Below are 20,459 nucleotides of genomic sequence, written 5' to 3' on the forward strand. Positions count from 1 at the left end.
CCGCTCTTCTGCCTGATGAGACTTTCCTAACGGTACAAAATCAGGTTTATCATCTTAATTTTTAAAATGTAGACATGTAAATAATCTTTGTAGTTTTGAAATATTAAAACTAATCTCTAATTTCATTGAATACCATTAGAGCTTTACCCTTTTTTAAACTAGCATTTTTTTGGTCTTATTTATAAAATAAGGGAGTGAAAAATAATATTCTCTAATTGTATAATTTTTGAATACTGTCATTGTATTTAAATTTTATTTTGCATTCATATATTTCACAGTTGTTTTATATCTATTACTAATATGTATTGGTAAACAGTGGGAAGAATACGTTTTATCCCTCTATAGTAGATGAATAAACTGAAATATAAAGGAGGCTTTATAGCTGGTAGAACTGGGATCTAAATGACATCTTTTCCACTTAGCTTTGCCTCTCAGTTAGGTTTCCTTGGGGCGCTAGACAATGAATTATTTGGAACTAATATTAAGTACTTTCATATACCATTAATGTGTTGTTAGATCCAAAATGGCGATAGAGATAAAACTTAATATTCAAGAATAAGAGTTTTGTTATATGTTGAAGTATGCTGAATTCTCTTACTTTTTTGTCCAAATTTATTCAGTATCAAATGTCAGTCAAGTATCTGATATAGTCAAGTGTCAGCATTACTGAAAGGAAAATATTTATTTAAATTAGCATGTTTCAGTTTATTTAATTAAACACTTCTCTCATAAAATACTTCCTGAAAAACAGTAGAAATACCTTATTTAGCTTGGGCCGTCATTACAAAATAACGTAGACTGGATGGCTTGAGTAACAGAAATTTATTTTCACACAGTTCTGGAGGCCAGAAGTCACAGTAGAATACCAGCATGGTGGGTTCTGGGTTCTCTTCCTGGCTTGCAGATGGGCCACCATCTTGCTGTGTAGCTCACATGACCTATTTGTGCATGCACAGGAAAAGAGAGAGCAAACTCTCTGGTGTCTCTTATTAGGGCACTAATCCCATCATTAGGTTCCTCTCCTAATCTAATGTGACCTCATCTAACATGATTACCTCCCATAGGCCTCATTTCCAGATACTATCGCATGGGGGTTAGGGTTTCAACGTTAGAACCGCGGGGGGAGGATGGCACAGACATTCAATCCATAACAAAAAGTATTCTGTGGTGAAATATGCAAAAAATATATATTTTTTGTCTTTCAGGTTGCTTCTCCTTTTAATTTTTTTTGCAGTCCAGATTTTTATGTTTTTGGTGCATCACTCTTTTAAAAATGCTGTGGTTCCCATCAAACTCGTTCCAGACTTGTATTTCCTAAAACCTGGAGATAAGCCTCATAAATACAAAACAAGTCTGCTTCTTCAAAATTCTACTGGTGAGAGTGTGTGAAGGTCTGTGAATGTGTGTTGGTCGGGGTACGGGGATGAGGGGTAAATATAGGTCAGAGATAAGGATTTTAGAAATGTAAGGTAAAGGCATGTTCTTTCTGCACAAATCTAAATTACATAAAACTCATTAATGCTGAGTAATATGTTACAGAAATGAAATTTTGGTTTCAGTATAAATGACAGCTTTTTAAAATAGCCTAATTTATACTACTTATAAAATTTTCTTTTTTAGTATTAAAAACATTATTCTCAGAGCGGTGTGTTTCATCTCAAAGTTTATGATGAGCAAGAGGAACAGAAGTTGAAAAAACCCTCTTTTGAAAGTTACAGCTTATAATATTTATGCAGTTATGTATATAAATAGATATGTTTAAGTCTTCAAGGACTATCTGAAAAATTAAGAAAAGTCATCTTAGATATAAATACTTATCAAATGCATTACATTTGTAATGGATGTTTTTGGATTTGCTATTCATTATTCTTACTACATAATTATTAAATATGAAAAAAATTAAAAAACACATGGCCATGAGCAAGGGTCAGAACAAAGTTAAAATAACTGACATAGGATTCTGCTTTTCAAAATAATGAAACCTAATACAAAATTTTATTTATACATGATCAGTTGCTACAACATCTCCCATCTGCAAAGATAGTTGTAGTCCCAAGTTTCTTGAAGAGAAAATCAAGGTTAGCTAACTCTGGCAAATTTACAGCAAAAGAAAAAGGTGTTTCATTTACTTCTCTTGCTGAAGTACGTTAGAAAGTTGCATTTCATACAACCCTGTCTAAACTCAAAACTCTTTGGGGTTTAACATCTCCTAGCACTTTACCTATATTCTAGTATCTTTCCTTTTGATTCACTGTTAACTGAAGACCTTTGCCCAGTGCTAAAATAATCATAGTTAGGGGTGATTATAAATTACTCTTAAATCATCACTCTTAAAATCTAGCTCTCAGTTTACTATGTAAGTTTTATTTTTTTGGAGGAAGAATGCACTTAGTGATAGAAAATTGTTTGAATAGAAAATGTCATGTTTCGCAGTTTCTTTCATTAACATTCTTGTTTTGGGTTTTAATATACATTTTGTTTTGCTAAAATATAGTACTGCATGGAGCCTGTTATTCAGATATTGTGACAGTTTTTGTGTATTTGGGGAATTGTACATGTATTTCAAATCTTTCTGCTTTGAGTTCATTCTCAACTAATCTGCAGAAATTTGAGTTATTTTCAAAGTTTTTGTCCCTTCTATTATTTTTTAGTATTTCTAGAGTTACTTACATACATACATATCCCATATTTTCCTAGGCCTTGTTGTTGATCCTAAATAAAGCTATGTTTCCTTTAGGAATCACTGGCTTCTGTGTTTATAGATTGGTTGATATTTTATACTCCTTGCAAAGCCTTTTGCATCATGGGTGATCCAGTTCCTTCAGTTATGGCTCTCTTCCCAAGGGTACTGAGCTGGGGATAAGAGATCAATTAAGGCACTAGATTAGGAATAAATGTAATGTCACTAAAAGCACCATTCTCTCTGACACTGAGGCTTGGTGCTGAGTGTGATCCATCCTTCCATACTGCTTAATTACTGATAGTGTTTTCCTTTGCTTGGTTTAGATTTTTTTCAGACCCACCTTTGAGATCCTGGCTTTTGTGATAATGGAATGTTTCCATTCATCAGGCATGTTGGTATGAATTTAAACCTTAGACAGGATTCAAAGTTTTTCCCTTGGCCCAGGCATTTGGAGAATGTAGTTGGTTGGAGACCTGATTATGTGTTTTAATATTTTAAGGTAGTTAAGGCAATCATGTTTATAAAACTTGTCTATTCAAAGCACACTGAAATCCTTTAAGGAGTGATGCTACCTATCTTTATATCCTGGCTTCTACCTTTCTGAGCCCACAGGTTATCTTGTGACTTAAAATTGCGAGATAAATTTTTATTCTCACTATTCCACCAGATTTCATGTACTATCAATGAAATTTCAGTGTGAGTAATAGTGGCAGTGGCAGCAGCTAACTTTTGCAGTTGCAGTTCCTGTGTCAGGTTCTGTTCTAAGGCCTGTGTATGTGTTGACTTGGGTTTGAATCCAGGCTGCCTGGCTCCAGAGCCCACGTTCTTAATCACATCTTAGCTAATGAAGATAAGATACTTTCTTTAAAAAGAGGGAGCTCTTTCTTATGTTATTAAAAGCCTGTGTCTGTCTCTCATTTAAACTGATTCTTTATTATTTGCTTATTTTCTAATACCAGACTCAGATATCAGTGATCTTATTAGCTTTTTCACAAAGCAGAACATAATGGTGACGATGTTTAATGACAGCGACTATGTATCTGCTGCTCCCCATAGCGCAGCTTTAAATGTGATGCATTCAGAAAAGGTAAGAGTAATGGATATAAACAAATATAAAAGATTAAGATATTCCCTCTAAAATCGATCATATGATTTGGCTTCATATGTTCAATTTTAGTTGGAAAATAAAATTTACTTTTGAAAATAGTAGCAGAGTTTATTTTATGATATATTTTATGCTCTGGTGGATGACCGATAAAGCTACAAGGAATTTATTTTTATTTTATGTTTTTGTTTAAAATATCAAAATATCTGTAGATTCCAAACCAGTTTGTCTTTATCATTGAGTATTATTTCTACGATCTGTTGACCAGCTTTCAGTACAGTTAGTGACAATTAGCTTAGTTGGTGAGAAAAGCTTGGTACATAGCAACAATATATCCATTTATATTTACATATGGTATGTAATGTCTCTTTTTTAAATTGTAGGACTATGTTTTTACAGCTGTTTTCAACAGTACTATGGTTTATTCTTTACCTGTATTGATGAATATCATTAGCAACTATTATCTTTACCATTCAAATGTGACTGGAAGCATCGAGGTCTGGAATACCCCATTCTTTCAAGTAAGCAAGCTTAAAATACATGTTTGTATGTAAAGTAAGTATTAAAAGCCAAGTGGTAATAACAAATGAAATCTGAAGAGATTCATCTTTAAGATATCTAATCTTAAAGCTTGAGTTGAGGATGGTTTACTTTTGGGTTTAGGAGTCCCCAGTATTAGTTTGCTTCAGGGTCAAGGAGGTTCTGTCTTAGTACTGATACTTTTGTAAAGCATAAGTATTTTTCATATTAATCATAGAAAAATTAAGATAATTTAAAAACGAATATTGTTCATCTGAAATCTGGATTCTGGGGTATTGAAAAAACCCTGAGAAGTCACCCAGACAATTATTTTTCCTCTTGGTAGGACTATGGAATTATAAATAACGAAAATTAACTTAAGTCTCCGGAAAAAATAATCAACATTTTTCTCTCAATCCTTATGGGTTTTTTTTGTCTACTGAAAAATAAATGGACAAATATATTTCTATAATAGCATTTTTTATTTTCTATTGCTGTACTGCTTTTTAACAGCTCTTTTGAGTTTAGTCATACACTATCTAATTCACCCATTTAAAATGTACAAGTCAGTGCTTTTTATTGTGTTTGTAGAGTTCTGCAGCCATTACCATGATCAGTTTATATTCCATCACTTTCCCAGAAACCCTTGTACCTATTAGTTGATCCTCCCCACCTTCATCCCCAGCTCACCACTAATCTACTTTCTGTTTCTATGACTATATAATCTACACCTAAAACTTTTTTTGCTGTAATCTTTTGCTGTCTTCCAATGGAAATCACATAGAAGATTAATCTAGTATTCTTCTCGTTACACCTATAGCTAGACATGGGGACAAAGTAATATTAAATTTGCATTTTAAAAAGATAACTGGCACCAAGGTGGGAAGGGATTTCTGTGAGAATCGTGGAAAGAAATTTAAAGAAATCATATTAGTAACATATTTTACTAAATAGATTATATGAGAGGAGATGACAAGTGTTTGAATTAATGCAGGGGCAGTAATAATAGTGTCAGAGGGAAAAGGATGTTAAAGAAATATGTGGCATACTTTATCACGGTTGCATTTGTGAAGTGAAAAGAGGAAATGAATCATTTCTTACAGTTTCGGGTAATGTGCATATTAGTATTCACTAATTTTGAGAATATAAGTGGAAGAGAGACTTTTGCTGCAGTGGAGATAACTGATTTCAGTTTTAAGCATGCTGAGTTGTGACATTTGTGCCTGGTGCAAATGGAGTAGGCATTTGGATGTATGAATTTGGAGAGATTTCTGGATAGGAAATAAAATATTTGAGTCAACAGTGCATAGGTGGTATTGAAATCATCAAAGTTGTTGATCATCCTTTCTGGTTTTTTAAATTGTAGAATGTTTCAAGCCTACAGAAAATAACCATGTATCTACTACTCAAAGGTTTCAAATGTTAATATTTTGTTATACTTTAAGAAATATTTTTAAACTTTAAAGATACAGTCGAAATTCATAGTGTACCCCTCCCCAATCTCGTTTCCTTCTCTAGCTCCACGAAGTAACCACAGTTCAAAATTTATAATTCCCACACGTTTTTATAATGTTGCTACATTTGTTATTTATCCATAACTATTACAATAGATCTTGCAACTTACATTATATTGACATATAACCATATTATTTTTTTAAAACCAGAGGGAACGAAATGAGACTTTTTAAAGCTCATTATTCATAAATCTAATCTTATTAATGTTCCATTTTTTTCTCCCATCAGATTCTATGTGATTGAATCCAACTGTAGTCTCATTAATCTCCATTTCTTGTACTACTTAGCTTACATATTTGTTGGTTTTAGCCACTGTAATAATGTACCAGAGTTTGGGGAAAATTCTGCAGTGTTGTATGGCATGAATTAAGGAATTAGCTTTATTTGTAAAAATGCAGAAGGCAGTCCGTTCCCACGTCATCTTGTGGAGGGATGTGCCAAGGCCAGGTGTCCGCTGGACATGGCGCAGGTTCTCCTCTAGTGCAGAATGCTTTCCCTGTCCCACGAGAGTATCTTCTGATACACCCATGCAGTGTGGCGGGTAATACAGTACACTTGGTTTTGGGTAGTTTGCATTTGGGGCGCTAGCTGTTTATGAAGTTATCTGGAAAGGGTTACTCTCTGTACTTGGACCCTTCGGACAGCTAGGGACCTTGGGAGCCTGTGGAAGTTATAGTCCCCCTGCTGGGGTGAAGCAGCTCTGGATTCCCTAGGAAGTTGAGCTAAGTACAGCTCATCCCATTGCAGAGAAGTGGGGCTCAAAGATCCCAGCTGCCTTAGAGTCCAGGTAACCAATGAAGGCATCAGAGGGCATTCCGAGATGGTCGTGCTCATTGCATGGGACCACTGGTCAATGCGTTAACTGCTTTTCATGCAGTTATAATTTTTAATTAAATGGTGAAGTTTAATTTATATGCCACATTCTATGATGAAGATAAGAAAATGGAAGTAGAGTGCTTTGCTCAGGATCATATAGCTATTTAAGAGATAGCAAAGCTGATATTGTAGTTCACTGCCTGTTAACTCTGGCACCTGTTTTTTCTTATAGACTGCAACTGAGATGATTGTTCTAACATGTTTCTTCAGAGTTTCTGATAGTCTTTTAGAAGGTACTAAGATGATATAAAGTGCTTCTCAGCTCTGTTTCTTATTCTGTGATTGTCTTTCAGGAAATTACAGACATAGTTTTTAAAATTGAGCTGTATTTTCAAGCAGCTTTACTTGGAATCATTGTTAGTGCAATGCCACCTTACTTCGCCATGGAAAATGCAGAGAATCATAAGGTAATAACACAGTTAAAAAAATTACCGGTGTAGATTGCTAAGAAATTTCATTCAAACAATAACCTATTTTGCATGAGTGTGAGACTTATGTATAATTATTATTTCAGAAGTAAGTAAATGGAGTGTAAATACATTCATTATAATTTCTTAATGGTATTAACTATCATTTGTCACTCAAATCCTTGCCATGTGCTTTAAAAGTTACATCTTTTAATCCCTACAACATGGTGAGGTAAGTTTTATGTTACCCACTGTGTAGGTCAGGAAATGGAGGATGGGAGTGTTCATGTAATGTGTCCAGCTAGGTTGACTCCTCTTGTTTAAGTAAGATCTGACACTTGTCTGTGGTCCTTTTGTTCTTAATTGGTTCACTAAACTGCCTCTCTCCTTTAACCTTTAATAGAATGCATTTATTGTGTAAGACACTTAATTGATGTAAAATAAACGATGGTCATCACCTGAGCCTAGGAAAAATTGCTATGTGATAAAAAAAATCACAGTGTATTTTCTTTTGGGATTGGCTTTTCTCACTCAGCATAATTCCCTGGAGATTCATCCAATTTGCACACATCAGTGTTCATTCTTTTTATTGAACAGAGGATATTTTTAGTATTTTTTCACCTTCTTTTCTGCTCCTTTCTCTTTTTGATGTCCTCCATCCAGGCAGATGGTGATCTTTTGGCAGTTCAAAGCCTTCCACAATTTCCCTAGCCTGAGATTGTCTCTGTGACTCCTTGAGTCAGAATTTTTCATTCTCTTCATCTCTTTTCTTAGTTCATTGGAAGCAAGTTTATCTAAATTACTTTATACAGTGTGATTAATAATGAGATTAAGCCTCATGTAAAAGTAATACATAAGTTTCAAGAGATATTTTTAAAATATATTCAATTTTTCTGTTATACATTTTACTAATTTAGAAAATATAGAAAAGTATAAAGAAAAAAAGCCATCCATAATCTCCACTCCTCAAAGATAAAACTTATTAGACAGTTGCATTTTTCTCATTTTTGTTTCAACCTAAATGTTTTTTAATTCAAATTTTTATTTTGTGGTAATTGTAGATTGTAGATTGTAAGAAATAATACAGTGGGAGCCTATGTACCCATATCCACTTTACCTCAATATAACATCTTGCAAAATTATAGTACAATCGCACAGCCAGGATCTTGACATTGATGCATGAGGATACAGAGCAGTACTGTCACCACAAAGATCCCTTCTGTTGCCTTTTCCAAGCCCACACGCCCATCCACCCCCTCCCTGACCTCTGGCAACCACTAATCTATTCTCCATTTCTATAATTTCGCTATTTCAAGAATGTATAAATGAAATCACAGCATACTTTCTTTTGGGATTGGCTTTTTTCACTCAGCATAATTCCCTAAAGAGCCATCCAATTTGCACGTATCAGTGTTCGTTCCTTTTATTGCTGGGTAGTGTTCCATGGTGTGGATCTGGATTGTTTCCATTTTTGGACTATTATGAATTAAGCCGCTATGAACATTTGCATACAAATTTTTGTGTGAATGTAAGTTTTTATTTTTCTGGGATAAATGCTCAGAAGTAAAGGCTATGTTGTATGGTGATGGTGTGTTTAATTTTATAAAAAATTGACAAACTGTTTTCCAGAGTAGGTATACATTCACACCTGCAATTATAAATAACAAAAGCATTCAGTTGGATTATTGAAAATAATTGTATTTGACTTGGTTTACATTTTTATACTTACGTTGGAATTTATATTTTTGTTCTTATAATTCATTGAACATAAAAATGATCCATTGTTTATCATTCTTCCTCTTTTCCCTAACTAAACGTTATTTTCCATGTTTCCCTTACCTTACTCTATGGCTAGTTCTTTTATATAATACTTTTAGTTATTAGGAGTGATGTTTTTGTAGATGATGGAAATTAACTGAATAAAATTGTTAGGAATTTGGATTTGTAAAAGATTTTTAAAATTTCAAATTAAGTAATGAGAGTATTAGAGATTTAGAAGAATATGATCATTCAAGTTATTCTTAGTATTCATGAAAATGCTGTTTATTTGTGTTAACATGAACAACTTACATTTATGTACTACACTAGAGTCTATAAGAGGCTTTTAAATGCATTATCTGTACAAAGTTTCATGCTTAAGCTGAAAGCCCTATGTAAATCGAGAGGGTACCTGGCAGTTTGTAAGTGTTTTTGTGAAAGGTCAGTTTTTAAAAGTAAGAGTCGTTTTCCTGTTTAAAACATATTTTTCTATTTCCACAGATTTTCACACACAATCATGTTTTGACTACTGTGATATAGAATTACTGTTGTACAGTTATAATCCCAGTGACACCTTTTGTTCTATTTTAGTTTTATTTCTTAGCAGCACTGCTGTAATATGATTCTGTAAAACTTTATTTAAATTGTTACACTTCAGAAATAATGATCAAAATTAAAGGCTAACTGGAATTTATATTTAGCTGTGAAGGAGGGCTTTTATTACCTATAGACCTAGAATATAGACTTAGTGTTTTGTTGTTGTAAAATTAAGAGTTCTACAATAATTAGCTAGAGTTTTTTGTTTGCAAAATGTTTAAAATTATAATTAATTTCTCCCTCTCCCCCCTTTTTTTTTAGATCAAAGCTTATACTCAACTTAAACTTTCAGGTCTTTTGCCCTCTGCATATTGGATCGGACAAGCTGTTGTTGATATCCCCTTATTTTTTGTTGTTCTTATTTTGATGCTAGGAAGTTTATTTGCATTTCACTATGGACTATATTTTTATGCTGTAAAATTCCTTTCTGTGGTAAGTTAACCTCAGTTGTACCATTTATAAATAAAATGCTATTTAAAAAAATGAATTCTTAATAAATTTGACAATTGGCTGGTTAAGTAATTTGGATAATTAATATTTTTTACAGACAGTAGAACCAGATTCTATTTAATTATTGTATATGACACCTATAACCAATGCAATTTATATTACTATAAGCAATTTTTAAAAACAATAACTTACTACCATTATAAAATAATTCTTTGTCACTGAGGTGACCTTTCATGTAGGCTGCCTGCTTGTGTGTAATCAGGAATATTTAAGCAGTGCTTTCTTAAAATGTCTTCTCTGTCTCTCTCCATGCCTAAAAATAATTTCACAAAGAAGCAGCTCTTTTATTCCATAATTTAAAATATAGGTTAAAATATTAAGAAACAATGTGATTCGCATTCATGTTCACATGTAAATAACTGTTACCAGACACTTTCATATGAATGATTCATCTGAGGGAAAAGGAAAACAGAGCTAGGTGAGGTTGGGATTGCTGAAAGTAAACTCTGTTTTTCCAGAGATCATACTGACCTTACATATTAATTTCTGCCTTATAAATTAATAAATATTTTCCTTAAAATTTACAAAGTGCATTAAATGCTATATATTAAAATGATAGCTAACAGTTGATAAAGGTAAAGTTGTAACCAGTTATACTTGTTTTTATAATAAAATAAGAGATAGCATTTTACTTGGTAGAGAAAACTGCAAATAGTGTACAGTTTACACAAATTATGCAGGATTGTGTTAATTAGTTAAAAGCATGAGTTTTATTGATTTAGGTGAAATGTCCATGGTAACTCCTATCACAATATCATTTTAGGGAGTGATTTGTTGAGCAATAAAATTTGAAGAATAATTATTTCTTAGTATTTTAATATGGCTGGCGTTTTATATCTACATATTGCTAGTTATTCATATTCTTATATAAAATTACACTTTTTTGTTTTACAGGTATTTTGTCTTATTGGTTATGTTCCATCAGTTATTCTGTTTACTTATATTACTTCTTTCACTTTTAAAAAAATTTTGAATACCAAAGAATTTTGGTCATTTATCTATTCTGTGGTAAGTCACATTTTATATTATCTCATCCTAACTTTTCATAGTAACTCATTTGAAGTTCATGGTTATACTTTTAAAAGAGTCCTGAACTCTTTCAGGATTATACTCAGAAATGTTACTGTATCTTTTCTAAGCACAAAACTTAAGTAGATAGCTGGCAGCATCTTATTATCTGTGTATTTGTCTCTGCATCATCCATTCCATGAAGGGATGATAATTGAAGCATTTACCAACTGCATGGCACGGGTGCCAGCTAAAAACAACTGGTACCAATGTGCTGGCGCTTCCTGGCTAATTATCACCTCTGGTTCCATGTTTTACCAGGGATTGAAAACATAGTTAATGCTGAGTATAAAATTTCTAACACTTTTTCACTTGTTTTCTCATTTTTTCCCCCTTTAGACAGCATTGGCTTGCATTGCAATCACCGAAGTAACTTACTTTATGGGATATACAGTTACAGCTATTCTTCATTATACCTTTTGCATAGCCATTCCGATCTATCCACTTCTAGGTTGTCTGATTTGTTTCATAAAGGTAGGTCTGCTAGATGTGTTCATATTTAAAAAGCACAAATAGTGCCTAATCTTTGAGATTTTAGTTCTTATACTGAAAATAGTAAAAAATCCATTGTGTTAGCTGCTACTGCTTGATTTAAATATTATTATTACAGCAGTTTAAAATTACTGTGGAATCTTTTTTGGTTTTTAAACTTTAAAGTCTCAAAGTAGGGCTATGTTCTTTGATGCACCAAATGATACATGTTCATGAATTATAAGTACAATATGACTTTAGTTAGTATCTGAGGGAGTTTTTCAAGAATTAAGTAATGTATTGTACAATAAAGAAATGAGAGAAAAATACAGTGTAGAGTGTTGTTGTTGTTTTTTTTTTCAGAGAAAAAATAAAACAGGTTCGTTTTATTGAGCCTGGATAATTGAAAGAAAATTTCCATGTAATTAAAAAAAATTAAGTGATGAATTATTGACATGAGATGATTGCTGATTAGTTCTACTCACTAACCTCTTTTCCCCCTCCTTTGTTTGTTTCAGTTTAATATGTTTAATTTATATTATCTCCCCAGATAGAAATATTTTGGGATAGGGAAGAATTGAAATAAAAATCATGGCTATTAATATTAGTAGCTTACTTATCGATGCAGAATGCATGTTTGCTGAACAGAATGCATTTTTTTTCATTTTAATCCAAATATTTCTACACATTGGAGCTCACAATACTTCTGATACCAAGTGTGTGAGTTTTCCCCCACATAGAGTAATACTGACTATTTGCAGTTAGCACAGCCCTAACACTTTAAGGGCTCAATCTCACAAAACTGCCCCCCGCTTCAGATGCCAATGGCAAGTAGTGGGTTCCCAGGCTACTTATACTTCTGTCTGACTTGGCTGCAAATCCAGGGTTCCACTGACCCCTTCTCAGGTTCAATTAGTTGCTACAATGGCTTATGGAACTCAGGGAAATATTTTATTTCCTATTATCAACTTGTTATAACAGATATACAAGTGAACAGCCAGGTTAAGAGATAATAGGGCAAGGTCCAGAAGGGTCCAAGTGCAGGAGCTTCTGTCTCTGTGGAGATTGGAGTGTGCCACCCTCCCAACGTGAGGATGCATTCATCAGCTTGGAAGTTCTCCAAATCTTGTCTTTATGGTTTTCATGGAGGTTCCATTACTAGGCACGATGATTTAATTGCTAAACCCTTTCCGCCTCCCTGATGGTCAGTGGATGGATGCTGCTGAAGTTCCAATCATTTTGTTAAAAGGGCTTATTTTAATTAATAGAAGATGCTCTTATCACCTCTGTCACTCAGGAAATTTTAAGGATGTTAGAAGCTGTGTGCCAGGAACCCGGGTCACAGACCAAATATAATTATTTCATGATATTGCAGCAACGTAAATTTTCAAAAAATTTTGTTTTAGGTTTCTTGGAAGAATATTAGAAAAAATAAGGATACCTATGACCCATGGGATAGGCTTTTGGTGGCTGTTATATCGGTAAGAAATAACAAACATATTTCTGTGTTAACATGTTACCTTAAGAGGTTCGATTGTATGATTTTAACTCTTTTTAGTTTGTATCCTGTTGCTTAAAAATGAAGGTGCATAAAAGTCAAGTGTGTTAATGCTAGCTAATGTGCATTTTGGTGGTAATACCTTTCATTTACTGAATATGTCCATTTTAATATTCTTGGCTTTTTTATATTATTAATTATATTTATAAGTCCGGCTTCCTTAGATTCAAAAACAAAGCTTTTTTTTCTGATTATATTTTATGAAGCCGATAACCAATGGTCTGTACAGAGGTAGAAAAGTATATGAAGGATTATTTTACTAAACATCTACCTTGGGTTCTTTTAAAATGTATTCTTAACTGATGTGACATACAGAAAGATGTGATTAATTTTTCTGGCATTGATAAGGAAATTGACATATGTGGTTCTTCGTTCTGTTGGTATAGAAAAAATACTCAGTCACAAGCTATTACATGTTCTTCTTTTAGCCTTACCTGCAGTGCGTACTGTGGATTTTCCTCTTACAGTACTATGAGAAAAAATATGGAGGCAGATCAATAAGAAAGGATCCCTTTTTCAGGTCAGTTAATTTTTTTTTTTATGTTTAATATTTTTTAGTGGTCCAGAGTTCTACTCTGGAAAAGAGTTGTGCAGCTATTACCGTAATCTAATTTTAGATCATTTTCATTGCCCTCAAAAGAAACCTTGTACCCATTAGTAGTTACTTCTCCATCCCTCCCACTTACCCCCAGCCCTATAATAACCACTGATCTACTTTCTGTCTCCAAATAATAGACTGGCCAATTTTGAACATTTACATAAGAGGAATTATACTTATGTGGTCTTTTTTTTTCTGGCTTCTTTTACCTAGCACGTTTCAAAGGTGTTTCTATGTTGTAGCGTATAGCAGTACTTCATTACTTTTTTTTTTTTTTTTTGCTGAGTAATATTACATTGTATGAATATACGACACTATTTATCCATTCATCAGTTGATGGACATTTTGAGTTGTTTCCACTTTTTGGCTATTATAATAATGCTGTGAACATTTGTGTGGACACATATTTTCATTTCTCTTGGGTGGATACCTAGGAGAATTGATGGACCACATGGTAACTCTGTTTAACCTTTTAAAGAATTGTCAGACTTTTCTAAAGTGGTTGCACTATTATTCTATTAACTGCCAGGGTTACCTCCTAGAATCCCTCAATGGATGCCTGAAATCACAGATGGTATACCAAACTCTGTGTATATGTTTTTTTTTCCCTATACATACATATCTTTTCACTTAAAGGAAGCCCTTTACTGCCTTTCTTTGGCGTATTCATATTACCAGCATCACTATTCTGTGCTTTGAGGACATTATTATTAAGTAAAATAAGGATTACTTGAACACAAGCACCATGATACTAAAATAGTCGATCTGGTAACCTAGATGGCTACTAAGTGACCTAAAGAGTGCTGTACAAAGTGATGATTCATTTCCTGGACGAGACGGAGTGGGATGGTATGAGATTTCCTCTTGTTACTCAGAATTGTGTGAAATTTAAATAAAACTTATGAATCGTTTATTTCTGGAGTATTTTTGGACTGCAGTTGGCCACAGGTAACTGAAACTGCGGAAAATTCCCGTTAGAAATGTAAGAAGGTTCTGTTTTCTCCACATCCTTGCTGACATTTTTTTTTTGTTATTGTTATCTTTTTGATTTTAGCCATTCTGGTGGGTATGAAGTGGTGTCTTACTGTGGTTTTGATTTGCATTTCCTTGATGGTTTATGTTTTGAGCATCTTTTCAAGTGCTTATTGTCCATTTTTATATTTTATTTTGAGAAATGTCTGTTTGAACTCTTTGCCCATAAAAAATTGGGTGTCTTTATTTTTATTTGTTTTTTTCTCAGGATCCTCATTTTCTACATCCTAAACCAAGATAAGTATAGCAAAATGACTTAGACCTCTCCCTACACCTAACTAATAACAGAAAGCAGTGCTGTAGATTAATAGTGATGCAGGACAGGGCAAATGTCCCTGAGCTGGAGGAGACCAAGCCCTGAACTGAGAGAGGAAGAGGGTCCTTTGGCAGAAAGTGTAGAAAGTTCAACACACACGCCCAAGTTAGAGTCAAAAGTTAGAAAAGGGGTAACACTCCACAGACAGAGCGTGGTCTCCTCTCAGAGGCAGGGAGTGAGAGAGATGGAGGAAAAAGACAAAATTGGGTGTCTTTATATTCTTGACTTATAAGAGTTCTTTATATATTCTGGATAGAAGTCTCTTATCAGATGGATTATACAATTTGAAAGTATTTTCTCCAGGTCTGTGCATTTTCTTTTCACAGAGTATTTCAAATTTAAAAATTATTTATTTTCTCTGTCCCGCCTTGCTCACATCATTCATCACTTTCACCCTCTTTTAACACTCTCATCTTCTGTATCTCTTTGACTAAAATTTACAATTTCAGTCAACCTATTTATATGTGAGAGAAAATTAACATAAAAATGCAGTTTGATAATACTGCATATTCATCCCATATACACTCAGCTTTGTTTTAACCCTGGTAACCCTGTCTCATTTTCCTAGTCAGCACCCTTCCTCTTTCTGTTCAGTCCTTACCCCAAGCCTTCTTTGTATTCCTCAGATTCCCAGTTCAGCTCACATGACCTCATTTTCTACTTCTTAGATGATATTGCCATTTCAGGAAACAAAAGCACTTAATTATAAATTAAATGTTTTACACGCTTTCATCATTTTTGCCTTTTCCTAGTCCGAGAGCAAGAGGTGTCCCTCCTATTATCCAAGTCGTTATTTATTCTTTCTACCTAAGGATGTTGCTCAGTCAATTTTCTCTTTCTGTGTCTTTCCCTTAACAGAGTCTTTTTCTTTTGGGAGGGGAGTCACCTTTCTCTCATTTAAAACAAAGTAATAGACATCAGAACTCATAAATCACATTTAAACCTGAATCCCTTTCTAGTTCTTAGCCCATCTCTCTCCTCTCATAGCCAAAAAGCTTCCATCTCCAGTTCCTCACCTCCCATTCGTTCACTCTTTAACTCCCTGCAATCTGGTGTCTACCTTACTTCTCCGTTGATAACTAATGCTTTCTTCTTGTCTTGTCAAGTAGGCTCAACTTATTTAACTAATCTGCAGCCTTTAACATGATTGATTTCATTCCTCTTCTTATGCTTTTCTCTTGTTCCATTGTTTTCCATAACGTCAGCTCCTCTGTTTGCCTTTTTACCTTACTGTTATGTCAAAGTTTCCTTTAGAAGCACTTTTTACTGTGTCTGCCTCCGTGGTGTTTTTGTGGGTTCTTATGTCAGCCCTTTACATCTCCTGTGGCAATCTCATTTACACTCCAGCCAGAAATGCTTTGAGAGAGGGGCCCATGGTTTCTTCTTTTTTAAAATCTTTTTCTCTTTGCGTGAAGTCGTGTCTGACACATAATGGTCATAAATGATATTGTTGAATAAGTGAATGAATTTAGATACTATCTAAGTGGTATCAATGAATGAAATACAGCTTTTTAATTCCATCTTTCAGATATAACCACAGATCTCATCTTGGTATATCTTTTCAGTCTTTTCTCTATGTAGTGCTTTAATTTCTTACTATTTTAATTATTTGAAAATCTATCTTCATATATTTAGGACCCTTTCAACAAAGTCCCGAAATAGGAAGTTTCCAGAACCACCAAACAACGAGGATGAGGACGAAGATGTCAAAGCTGAGAGACTGAAGGTCAGGGAGCTGATGGGTTGCCAGTGTTGTGAGGAGGTAAGTTAGCCTTTATTGCTAAGTCGTATTAAATGTGCGATGATCAGTTCCCCATGCATAGGGATTAATCTGAAAAATATTTTCTTTTCATATGAATCAATCTGAAAAGTCTTTGAGAAAGTATTTTTGTCCACTTCCTTTTGAATAAATCTTTATTTCAGTCCTTATAAATAAGTGAATGTTTATACAATACCCTTTGTTAGGAAATGTAATTTTTATGTTATGGACATGAGTTGTGTACAGCCTGTTATTTCATGATATTTATAAGTCTCTTTTAAAATCCTGTTTTCCTTGTTAGAAACCAGCCATTATGGTCAGCAATTTGCATAAAGAATATGATGACAAGAAAGATTTTCTTCTTACAAGAAAAGTAAAGAAAGTGGCAACTAAATACATCTCTTTCTGTGTGAAAAAAGGCTGGTATTTAGTTATATTTTTCTTAAGTAACGTTTCCAGAAGAGTAATTTTTATTTTTATTTGATTTACATGTGATGATTTTTCTTTCATTTCCCTTAGGAGAGATCTTGGGACTGTTGGGCCCAAATGGTGCAGGCAAGAGCACAGTTATTAATATTCTTGTTGGTGACATTGAACCCACTTCAGGCCAGGTATGATGTGCAAGGGTGGGGGATATGTTGACTATGATGCGTATTTTGAATTAAAACAGATTTTTTAATGACATATTAGAATTTTGATGCTTAAATTTTATGTTTCTAATACATTTTTTGTATAAAAATTGTGATCTTTTTGGTTATCTGTGAAAATAACATACATAGAAAATTTTCATAATGTACATACAGACACACATGTACAGTATTTCTGCTTTTATACATGCACGGGTGATTTGTCCGCCAGCTGAATAGAAGACAGTTTTAACTTTAGGAGATATAGGAGCTAGTCTTGACCCTGCCACCAACTAGTCTTTGATTGTAAGAATATCATTTACTAGTTTTGGAAACTTCACAAAACTGCTCTGATGCTGTTTCCTGCTCCTCTCCCCGTTGCTCACTTCACACCAGCCACACTGGCTAACTGCTTTCCTGGAAAATGCCAGGCACACTCTTTTCTTTGGGTTTTTGCCTTAGGTATTTCTTATGTTGGCTATTCCTTACCCTGTAGAAATCCAAATGAGTAAATCCGCTTACTTCCCTAGCTCAAATATCACCTTCTGGCGAGGCCCCCCAATCATCCCAGTTAAAATCGGGGCTTGCTTTCCCAGTCAGTGCTGCATTCCTGGTTACCCTTCTTGGCCATGTCACTGAATTCTGATTTAGCTATATGTTTTTTCTTCCTCAAAAAGAGTAAAAATCTGATCTGATATTACCCTAGCTCTAGGAAGGAGTTTGAATTAATTCACTTGCCACTCTCTTTACAATGTAAATTAAGCAAAAATAGTTATTTGAAACTGGTTTGTATTTCTTTAGGTATTTCTAGGAGATTATTCTTCAGACCCAGCTGAAGATGATGATTCCATTAAATGTATGGGCTACTGTCCTCAGATAAACCCACTGTGGTCATATATTACATTGCAGGAACATTTTGAAATTTATGGGGCTGTAAAAGGAATGAGTCCAAGTGATGTGAAAGAAGTCACAAATCGGTAAAGTTTAGAATTTTTTTGTTGCCTGGAGAAAGATTTACATTTCATATTTTAAAATTTTCATAAGCATTTCCTTATATCATAATTTTCATGGAAAATGGTCATTACTTTTTCTTATATTCTTTACTGAATTATGGTACCTAGGAAAATAAAAAGGCAATATTTCTGTTTCTAATTACAGAATGAATATACCTATAGTTGTCATGAAACTTAAAGTGAACCTTTTAATGAAGATATTTTGTTTAAAATGATATAAATTGGAGGTCTAATATAGTAAACTTCAACTGAGTATTCTAGAAAAAATGTCAGTGATCACAGTGGGTGATAATAGACTCATTTTGTGGTGTTTATTCTGCAGAATAACAAATGCACTCGATTTGAAAGAACATCTTCAGAAAACTGTAAAGAAACTACCTGCAGGAATCAAGCGCAAGGTACTCTTATTAAATAAATGTGTATGTTTCATTGATAGTTCATGCCTGATACTGTCATAATATTCCTTGTATTGAAGGCCCCCTCCTGTTTTCTGTCCATCTAGTTGTGTTTTGCTCTAAGTATGCTGGGGAGTCCTCAGATTACTTTGCTAGATGAACCCTCTACAGGTATGGACCCTAAAGCCAAGCAGCACATGTGGTGAGTATGGCACATTATACCACATCATACGTTATTTTGTTGTAACTAACGGTTTTGTATTAATTATATAAACATTATTGATTTTAAATGCTGCACAAATAATAAAATTGTAAGTAAAATTACATATTTTGATTTCTAGAGAATCAAACTTTTAAAACTATCATTTTTCATGCAGTATTAATAATATTTTATATATTTCAAAACAAAAATGAGTATATAGGTAATTATTAAAATAAAGAATACTGCTGTCTGAATAGTTTTTAAAAGTTTTTTTCCCCCAGTTATTTAACATACAAATTATAATTCTCATAATAATATTGTCTTGAATTTATTGTAGAACTCTTTTTAGGAATTCACAGTGCTAATTAGTTGACCAACTTTTGAGCCTAGATTTCCATAAAATGTAAAATTTGGTTTAGATGCGTGTTAAGGTTTTCCTATGATACTATGGCTATTTTTGTTACAACATGAAAAGGCATCAGTTTTTATAATTCATTTTTTAACCCATAGAAACATTCGAAATCATAGAATTTCTTTTATAAGCTTTTAAAAATAAGAGAAAATAGAATAGTTAGCCAGAATATAACTACAGCAATTGAAATATGATACATTTCGATTAACCTAATTAACCAAATAGTTGGATTTTTAAAAATAATTATTACATGCATACAAGTAATTTTGTTAATATTCAGATTTATTTATTTCTTTTTATTTTATGTTTGTAGGCGAGCAATTCGAACTGCCTTTAAAAACAAAAAACGGGCTGCTATTCTGACCACTCATTATATGGAAGAGGCAGAGGCTGTCTGTGACCGAGTGGCCATCATGGTATCTGGGCAGTTAAGGTAGATGGCTGACCAGCCATTTGGGGGGGTGGGGAGGTAGTTTTTAAATGTCATCATTTAAAAAGCTTATAGTAATGCATATTAATTTAAATGTTAGAGTTTTCCTTGCGTTTTCGCTGTTTGCTCTCTGTAAAATTACTCAGAAATATGGGAATTTTTCCCAAAATATGACTGGCTAGTTTGCATTTGGAATTGGCTTAATTATTCAACAACTTGGAGTGCTATTTTCAGTCATGACATTTGTTGTTTTTAAAAATTCTAGCTGGTGTATTAGATTATAACCCAAAGTATAAAATAAGTATACATGAGTTCATACTCATAAATAAATGATTGAATGAATAAATAAATGTGTGAAGAGAGGGAAATCTACCCCCTCTAGGAGGGGAAGCTTAATCCCCCATCTCCCAAGTATGGTCTGGAGTCAGCCAGTCTCTTCTAATGCACAGAAAGGAAATGATAGTAACTTTGCAGGAGAGAAACCTGACAAACAAACAGTACCTTAACCAAACAATGTCAGGTGGATATCGTACCACCTGCTATGATGTGATAAGAAAGGTACTTCAGCTCTGTTGTATTTTCTTCAAAAACCTGTAACCCCAGTCTAAT

At 33.6% G+C, this 20,459-nt stretch overlaps 1 protein-coding gene across 2 annotated transcripts in view; it reads left to right on the forward strand.

Annotated features, from left to right (window-relative positions):
• Positions 1-20,459, forward strand: part of ABCA5 (ATP binding cassette subfamily A member 5) — a 54,186-nt gene that overhangs the window by 27,416 nt on the left and 6,311 nt on the right. For both annotated transcript variants that reach the window (XM_015589560.2, XM_006912270.3), the window contains exons 21-36: positions 1,206-1,375; positions 3,643-3,770; positions 4,172-4,309; positions 6,992-7,105; positions 9,722-9,892; positions 10,865-10,978; positions 11,378-11,512; positions 12,916-12,990; positions 13,496-13,587; positions 16,649-16,775; positions 17,074-17,191; positions 17,292-17,383; positions 18,200-18,375; positions 18,734-18,809; positions 18,914-19,008; positions 19,734-19,853. In XM_015589560.2, the coding sequence (XP_015445046.1) occupies positions 1,206-1,375; positions 3,643-3,770; positions 4,172-4,309; positions 6,992-7,105; positions 9,722-9,892; positions 10,865-10,978; positions 11,378-11,512; positions 12,916-12,990; positions 13,496-13,587; positions 16,649-16,775; positions 17,074-17,191; positions 17,292-17,383; positions 18,200-18,375; positions 18,734-18,809; positions 18,914-19,008; positions 19,734-19,853 (1,941 nt within the window). The remainder of the gene's footprint in view (positions 1-1,205; positions 1,376-3,642; positions 3,771-4,171; positions 4,310-6,991; positions 7,106-9,721; positions 9,893-10,864; positions 10,979-11,377; positions 11,513-12,915; positions 12,991-13,495; positions 13,588-16,648; positions 16,776-17,073; positions 17,192-17,291; positions 17,384-18,199; positions 18,376-18,733; positions 18,810-18,913; positions 19,009-19,733; positions 19,854-20,459) is intronic.

Source organism: Pteropus alecto, unplaced genomic scaffold (assembly GCF_000325575.1).
Source record: "Pteropus alecto unplaced genomic scaffold, ASM32557v1 scaffold134, whole genome shotgun sequence".
Taxonomy (NCBI): domain Eukaryota; kingdom Metazoa; phylum Chordata; class Mammalia; order Chiroptera; family Pteropodidae; genus Pteropus; species Pteropus alecto.